The sequence below is a fragment of the Cephus cinctus genome, unplaced genomic scaffold (assembly GCF_000341935.2).
Source record: "Cephus cinctus unplaced genomic scaffold, Ccin1 Ccin1_scaffold0299, whole genome shotgun sequence".
In the NCBI taxonomy this organism is placed as follows: Eukaryota; Metazoa; Arthropoda; class Insecta; order Hymenoptera; family Cephidae; genus Cephus; species Cephus cinctus.
In genome coordinates, this window is record NW_014333002.1 from 865,425 (window position 1) to 874,348 (window position 8,924).

An 8,924-nucleotide genomic window follows, 5' to 3' on the forward strand; every position below is an offset into this window, starting at 1 on the left:
AAAAAAAAAAAAAAAAAAAAAAAAAAAAAAAAAAAAAAAAAAAAATGTAATACCGAACCATTAGATACTCGACAATTTTTATCAGGACGTACTATCATCAATCTCTACAAAGAGATCGAATAAATTTAAAAAATTTTAAAATTTTGTAAAATATATCCATAATTATAATTAATTCGATCTTGATAAGTAAAAACCATATAGAAAATTTTTATCATTGGATACGACTATCGCCAATCCTACTCCATATTGGAGAATCTGTCAAAGCCGACTGACTCCACTGATTATCTCTTGCACCAGTCCTTTACACGTGGGAAGCAATATGTTAATCAAAGCGCGAGTGATAGTCGAACTACGGGACAATTTACCGTAGTGGTTTAATACAATATATAGATATATCTGTTTGTACAGTATCGTATCGACTACTGGTAAGTGGATTACCAAGCTGCTGGCAAACTGAGGATCACCCTTGTACTATATAGAGATCCCAACCCTTATACCCTTGCAATGCGTCCCCTTAGGTATTGGCTCGATCCTTCTTTCCTTACTTTCTTTCTGAACTCTTCATTCTTTCACTTACTTTATTCTGTGAGTAGAACGTAGGCAGACGAAGAGCTATGTACAGCCAATACATATTGACCTGTCCTTAGAAAGATGCTTCTTCATCAAAGAAGCTGGAAAATCTGATTGAAGAAAAATATTTACTAAAGATAATCTAAGTGCATGGATAAGATAGACGTCGTGCTCGTGTTAAAAAAAAATTATTATCAATAAATGGTAATAATTCGAGAGATCATATTTTTTTTTTTCGATACACAAACACGGTAACGGCTGCATTTATTAGCGAGGTCCTGATAAAAGAGACGTACAGCGCGAATAACAGTTAAGTTGCACTGCCGCACGTTTATTATAATTTATTCCAATTAATCCCGTAATTGTCAAAGGGTTAATCGAATCGCGTCGAATGAATTAAAATTGTCGTAAATGACCTAAGCCGGTATTTTCCTCGAATTTTCACGAATTATCACGCGAGCCGAGCAACGAGCGAAAAAACTCACGGCTAAAAACGTGAACGATTATATCCCTTTATTTTTGGGGCTGGATTTAACGGCACTCCCGGATATCCCCGTTTTCTAATTAGGGGTAAGCCAAAGCGGCGGGAGCGAGAGCGAGAGTGAAAGAGAAAGAGAGAGAGAGCGAGAGAAAAAAAAAGAGTGTTGAAAATTAAATTCATTCCAGACGATCCGCCAGTGCACGAAACCACCGTTGGCGGCGCCACGCGCATATTTCCCCAAGCACATCGAGTATAAAAGCCTAAAACAACATTTCCCAATTTTTCTTTTTTCCGAACACCACGCACACTCGAAATTAATTAGATTTCTTTTTTTTATCCTCTCCCTCTCTCTCACTCTCACTCCCAACCACCCCATTAGTCCCTTCGTCCAAACTTTTTCTCTCGAACGACGAATGCCTCGTTTCTGTCTAGCTATACAAGTTCGACCCTTGACCCTTTCAATTCCCTTTCATCCCTTATTTTTAATTATTCCTGTAAACCCGCACGTTAAACCTGCTAACTAAAACGGCCCAACCAGAAGCTGGGCCTTGAGGCCATGTTTTGATAGAAATTTTCAGCATCCTTTCCTTCGCTCTTGCACACCCCCCACTCCGGCTCCCTCCTCCACCCTCCACCTTCCCCTTCAACCATTCCTCATATAGTTGGGTAACTCGCAGGATATCCTGGAAATCTCTGGATATTTATCCATCGTGGAAACACAATTTTCTCCTGGTACACAAGACTCTACCAAGCATCATTACAGAATTAAATATTTGTTTATTAATAATAAAAGTGATCTAACGTCCAGTAAACAGATTTATCTGTTATGGAAGTATGAACCAAATTTTATGTACTAATCAAAAATCGCGATAATGAAGTACCGGTAGAATGAACTTATGTAGCAAGGTATATACATATACACACTTCTTCATATATACTAAATCTTATAGGTAGATACGTTCTTACTCACAATAGCTCCACGAGCCAGCCAAAGATCAAATTAACAGTAAATAACATTTCTCTCGAGACGCATAAAATTAGCCCTATGATTGGTTGCTGTAAATCTCAGCACGTTGACTAGTTTAGGGCTCCGCGAAAACGCGGTGTGAAACCGCAAGCGTATCATTAGCTCCGTGAGAGTAAGGCAAAAGAGCCGCTCGAGAAGAAAGAGCGAATGAGACTGAAATAAAAGTGGTCCAGCGTCAGACGACAGACCGAAGGATGCTGTGAAAACGAATAAAAATTAAAGATCATAAAGAAAAAAAAAAGAATTCAATTGTCTTCGAGATAGCATCCCTTATCAGGGATGCTGCGATTTTTTTTTCTGGACCGTAATAGTAATTAACTCCGTATACAATACCACGTGCGTGAATCGTTTGTCGAATTTTTCTTATATTTTATTTCATTTTCCACGAAACTCAGGAAGAATGGGTTGTTTCGATAAAAACAAAAAATATTTAGCGACCCCAGGTAGTTCGTGCGATAATTTACTATCGGTCGAGCAATAATTTGTATTGATTCCATCGGGTGCGCGCATTTCACTCGGAAAATAGGGTGCAGAATCAAGGGGCGGGGGGGGTTGTTGGTCAGAGAATTTACACGGGACCAGAGAATACGTCCGAGTGGTGGTAGCGTTGTACTGCAGGTATATGACCTAACACCTGGAAGGGTAGTTCGCGGATACAAAAAGGGCAGATAGGTAGGTGGCCCGCTTTATTTACAGGGTGAAATTTCATTTTTTGATCTCTCGCATTTGCTGCGTCGAACTGCCGTCGTGATAAAGGACATATGGGTGTGTGTTTATATATAGGTAGACACATGGAAAAATCAAATGCGCCAGTGCATAAAACATGAGGCCTGGAATAAAATGAAAGCACGAATGAAAATAAGGGAACGAAGAGCGAGACGGATGGATAGCGGGGAAGAGAGGGTATTATATATATATTGGGTATACTATATAGTGAAAGCAGAATATCTGTACTGCATATGTATATATATATTTACATAGTTTAATTGTAGTCACTACAGGACAGCACTGGAGAGCATGGCAGATGGTAAATACAAACTGAATAAGTGAGAAAGTAATATATATATATATATATATCGAGAGATAGAGAGAGAGAGAGAGAGAGAGAGACCTCGTGGCCGCTTGGAGTCTCTAATTTCAAAAACAACGCGTAACACCGCGATAAAGATTTAATCGGGTCGTGCGCCGACAAAATTGCTCGGGAAAATGCAAATTAAATAAACGAGCCAGTCGCGCGGTAGCGGCGATGGGAAAATTTGAAGGGAGAAAGTAAAGCGTGCGATCGTGAGGGTAGTGGTCGACTGGCGCAAGGATGCAGTGAGAGAGAGAGAGAGAGAGAGAGAGAGAGAGAGAGAGAGAGAGAGGATAGACTAGCCACGCGGTAAACCGAACATCGCTGTATGTTACCTGACTGTATACGACTGACCTAGCTTTTTAAACAATCGCACGCGATGCGACACGCCGGAAGTCATTACAATAAATTTGCGGCACTGTTAAATCGGCAGTAAAAATTTTACAACGGAAAAATAAATAAATCTTCAAAGTACCTCGTCATGTCTCGCGCATCCGTTACGCTCGCTGGCAGGGAACCATTCTTGTTTATCGTAAGGTTCTTCTATTTTTTTGGTCCACATTTTTCAAACCATACAAAATTTTTTATAATTTTCATCCTTTTTTTTTGTCATTGTTCAGTAACATAATTTTAATCAAAATACCATTTTGCACTTCGATATTTCTATACCGATATTTCGAGAATCCAAGCAGCAGATAAATCTTAGTTATCTTTAGAGATACCTTATAGGAAAAAATTCGTCCCGTCAGGGACGTCTTAAAGACTACTTTTAAATGACATGTGGTACCCGGGAAGGGAAGTCTCTGTATTCCTGGTAATTTTTAGTCTCGAACTTCATGATTTATCGCAATTGTCACTAAAATCAATTTTGTCAAGCAGACGAGGTCAAGCATCATCTCGGTTCCCTATGAATTATACTCATTGTTATCACCATGAAACAAAGGGGTATCATCCCTCTTATCTCATAATTATACAGTACCAATAGATTTGCGGTCTACCCCGTATATTCTGTTTAATAGTAATTTCTTATTTTTTTTTTTTAGTATATCTTTTCCTTTCCTTGGACATACCCACTTTATTTTTTTACTCAAGAACCACACGACCAAGAATGCTACCCCAACGCACAATCTGTGTCTAGTCTTTATATATATATTTTTTGAAATTCCCGCGCTGCCACGATAGCCAAATAAATTTTTATGTTGGCCCATAAAACATTTGCCCTCGTGACCAAGGCTTGTTTCGTCTTAGAAACGTGTGAAGGATTCCATTTAGTAAAAGCAATTCTATAGGGCACCACCGTCACCTCCGCCAATTCAATCCCACGCGTCTTTTTTGCAATTTCAAAGGAATTCTGAAAAAAAAATATATATAGTATACTCGTAAGAACATACGTATATATGCATAACAAATATCATAGGACGTAAAAAAAGGTGAGAGTGCCTTCTGAAAATTTGTCTGTTTTATAGCGTCGCGACGGTACCGTCGGTCTTGTCAATTACTATAGTCACGTGGATACGCCCTTAACGTTACCGACATCCCCAATCACTGTCAATTATTGTGGTCTCAATTTTAACAAGCCCTTCAAGAAGCACAATTTCCTTTCAATCTATTCCTATCGCACCTGTACAGAGAGACGCCAGTTTATTTAGTGTCTTTGAATTTTTTTTCCAAATTTATATCGATAAACTTCAATGACTCACGTTCTGTCCGTTATTCTTAAATGGTACAGATCGAGTTTCCGTACGCTGGTGGGATATGAGGAAGGTTAATTTTTGGGAGGGCGAATAGAGTGGTTTAACTTCGGTTAGAACATGGCTGGTTTAAAGGGACACTGAAGAATACCTATGGGATATTGTATGGGGGCAGATAGAGAGCCTGGGTAGACGTAAACGCAAGAAAAATCATGGGAAGTGGATGCTAAAGATATTTCACTCGCTTTAGAAGCGTTCCGGAGAATTGCCGCTGTGTGCTACGCTTTTCTGTATGCTGTGCTGTACTGTGCTGTGCTGCTGGGACTGTAGCACAGTCGCGCTACGGTTGTACGCCGAACGCGAGGCAATGCGTCATCCTGCGCTATAAAAATGTAATAGCCCCTTAAATAACCCTGTGTACCATATTTATGTCGCGTTCTCTTCTGTTTCAGCTATACCCTCATCCACCGTCTTTCCCTCTTCTATAGCTTTAGCGCCATTCGCGACCCCTTCTATCGCCAATCCTTATTCACGCTATAATAATTTCGTGCTGTCTCAAAAAATTAGTCGACAATTTTTTTTAACGATTTGCTCTGTGCTTTGCCAATTGCTTGTTTTTATTTTTTAACGGACTTTTTGAAAGCTTGAAAACTTTTTCACATTTTTTTTCGAGATCGACTCATAGTTAATACTTTTTTTTTGGTTTTCGATATTGTTTTCGTTTGATAGGCAGATTTTGGTTTTTTGTACAAATTTTTTTTTAAGAGACGTAAACAGCGATTACTCCAATTTTTTGTTGTAATGAATTTTTTTTATTCTAACATTGTTTGATTCTCTAATTACGATGGTTTATGGTTCATGGTAAATTTGTTGAACATTTTCTTTACAGTACAGTGCAGGTTATGGTAGAATATGATGCAATTTTTTACCTAATCTGTATATACTATATATACTAATACTGTATACATATACAGTATATATTTATTACTGTATATATATATATATATACTGTACTATACTGTACTGTATATATTTATATGTAATCTGTATATACTATATATACTTATACTATATATATATATATACTGTACTATACTGTACTGTATATATTTATATGTAATCTGTATATACTATATATACTTATACTATATATATATATATACTGTACTATACTGTACTGTATATATTTATATGTAATCTGTATATACTATATATACTTATACTATATATATATATACTAAATATATGTAACATGTCACACTTACTTATTTCGATATTAAGTTATTAATATTACTTTGTCGTAACAATACTGTACAAGTACACGTCTATATATGTATAATGCTCACGCAATTATTGTCTAACTCTGGTACCACTACAGTACCCACTGTACTTGCATTATCGGTTTACCTCAATAACATTATTTTTATGAATCCTTCTAAGTAACAACTGGCCACACTAGGACATTGAGGATGGATTTTTGAAAAACTTAAAAAATAAAAAATAATCAAATTTGACAATATTCCCTTTAAAGATGTCCGCTTCCCTCAGGATGAAAATAAACCATGTACGTGTTAACCGGGTTCCAATTGCTGCCGGCTATTGGTTTGGTCACCTTATCCTGACACTTATCATAATCGTGATGTTTATCGACATTTTTAACAGTTTGAATTTTTTTCAAAAAAGTAGACAGCATATGATTTTTTTCTTCGCCATCCGATGCTTTCTTGTGAATCATTATCTCCTGATGCGAAGGAAAATCAAGAGATACTTTAGGCATGTTGTGGTGGTTTGAGTGTGCTATTTGGAAAAAAAATTTTTTTTTTAAAACATCACCATGATTATTAGACAGAGAACATTATAATTATACGTACAATAAAAGTCGTCATTCCCTTTCCAAGGATAGTTCTCGGGATACCCTAATGACGAAGAACCATGGGAGCTTGATGGTACAGTAATTTCTGGATCAGGTACAAATTGGTATTCATAATCGTTCCAACCCATTGATTTCAATTGTTTACTGTAAATCAATGAATTATTTTACATACAAATTTATTAATCACGTATATTGTAAAAAAATTAATTTTTACTCACTCATGCCAATAATCCAAATCGTACTTTCCCGGTGCTTTAACTGGATGGTCGGATATGATGTTTACTGGCATTGGATAATGATGATAAACGTGATGATAATTAGTCGTCGTGTTTGTTGTATGATTTTTCTTCCCCTTCAATGACTGGAAGAAATCCATGAGCACCCTTGTCGGACTGAAAAAACTGACTTTTGTTTCGCGTGTAACGTATTTTTGATTTTTTATAAAATTTTGCTTTTTTTGGTAATTATATTTTTTTCTAATTATCAATTCGATAACCGCGATATGTTCGATGAATTATCAAATGGCCGATTTATCGATTCGAACGTGAAGTGATTAAATCTTTCGACAAATAGCCAGACAAGCACCCAGCAGTTTTGCTTTTCGAAAATTAATTTGCCATTAACAGCAACAAATTTGCTGGCCGCGCATCCGCCGTACAAATTATTTATAATCCCGGGAACATAATTCCTAGTCAATTATGAAGGCCCAGGCTTCCCGATTGCAGCAGACTGCTCGTTCCTACAGCCGCTAGTGCACTCTTGTTAGACCAGCCAAACGCATTATAAACCCACTAAACAATGTTGTACCGCAACAAAGGATTGACCAACGTTTAATTTTAGCACAAAAAATTTGTTTATTCAGTGTAATCAGTGAAAAAGTCAATATAATTTTATTTGTTACCCTAACCCTACAATCATATAGAATTTGAAAAACAATTTTCAAAAAATTGATTGCATTTTAAAAAAATTACTAGAATCTTCATTTCTAATTTAGACACCACCCGAATATAGTCTACCCATTTGATTTATATGGTAAAACCACCTTCAAGTGATTGCACTGAATAACCCCATATGCATATATATCGATTTCTATGCAATTACAATAACCATCATTAGCATCGATAGATAATCAGAACTAATTAATCAATTTCTTAAAATAAATTAATCAGCCGTTCATTAGAATAAATTCAACAGACTTACTATTCGAAGAACAACGCTTCCGCGGTAGTGGCCAATACGAGAAACAGGAAAATCTGCAAAAAAAATCCACCAGTTTCGAAACAGCCACTAAGATAACATTAACTCTAATCACTGAATGATAAACTTGCCTGAATAATAACTATATGAATACCAAAATTCGTTTTCATAATGTGACCAAAGAACAGACGCCAGAGCGTCTTACAGGTTTCCTCGTAATGTATAACAAAACTGAGAATTGCACGGAAACAGGATCTCCTTATATCCACTCATCCAGTTCTCCCACCACACGTAAGTCCTGGCGCTAACAATTTTTGTTCCTCCCTTTTCCATAATTATTTATCATCAAGTGCAAACACCTGCACTGCCATAAGAAGCCATGACAGCCATTGGTCCCGTAACAACGGCGATAAATATCTCCCAAGTCTATATACGATCGATCGAAAATTAGCCTCGATCCGCGCACGCATAAAACCAAATAAAGCTCCAAAATACAAGAGTTCCCGGAAACGTCCAAAAACAAGTTCGTACAACCAAGGTGTTACCAACAAGAAAAAAAAAAATTCCCAACGTCAGACATATCCGTCGAATCACATCAAACATGAAACCCCGCACAATTTCACCAAGCAAACATACCGTAACCTGAATATCCCATAGACTGTAAGTAAAAAAGAAAACCGATTGCTCGACAAAAATAAATAGAGATCAAAATTCCCATAAGAAATTGCCGCAATTACGTATATCTATTTGCCATACCGGTTTGATCACTTTCCATCGAGTTTTCACTGACGCTTCGATGACTAAAATGAATAAAAAAAATGTATTCTCGAGGTCGTTAGACGAATGTAAAATATTTATAATCTCCATTATAATCATCGTCTATCTTCAGGCTGAATATACTAACCGAGTCGGACTCTCGTCCGACATCGTCTCGGTCAACTAGAGACAAGTCGTAATAGTCTTTCCGTCCCGGTCACTAATTAGAGCTCTGTCTGATCAAGGCAGTACCGTTC

General features: G+C 37.0%; 1 protein-coding gene across 2 annotated transcripts; it reads right to left on the reverse strand.

Annotated features, from left to right (window-relative positions):
* Positions 1–6,101: 6,101 nt before the first annotated feature.
* LOC107266072 lies at positions 6,102–8,130 on the reverse strand. Of its 2 annotated transcripts, none has more exons than XM_025083434.1 (5): positions 8,043–8,130; positions 7,915–7,967; positions 6,933–7,106; positions 6,713–6,858; positions 6,102–6,638 (listed from the first exon to the last, which is right to left on the reverse strand). In XM_025083434.1, the coding sequence occupies exons 1-5, from the start codon at positions 8,079–8,081 to the stop codon at positions 6,367–6,369; spliced, it is 684 nt and encodes a 227-aa protein (XP_024939202.1). In that variant the 5' UTR covers positions 8,082–8,130; the 3' UTR covers positions 6,102–6,366. The 2 variants fall into 2 exon arrangements, with proteins under 2 accessions (XP_024939202.1, XP_024939203.1); XM_025083435.1 differs by having other exon boundaries at positions 6,933–7,119; positions 8,043–8,126.
* Between the last annotated feature and the right edge of the window lie 794 nt (positions 8,131–8,924).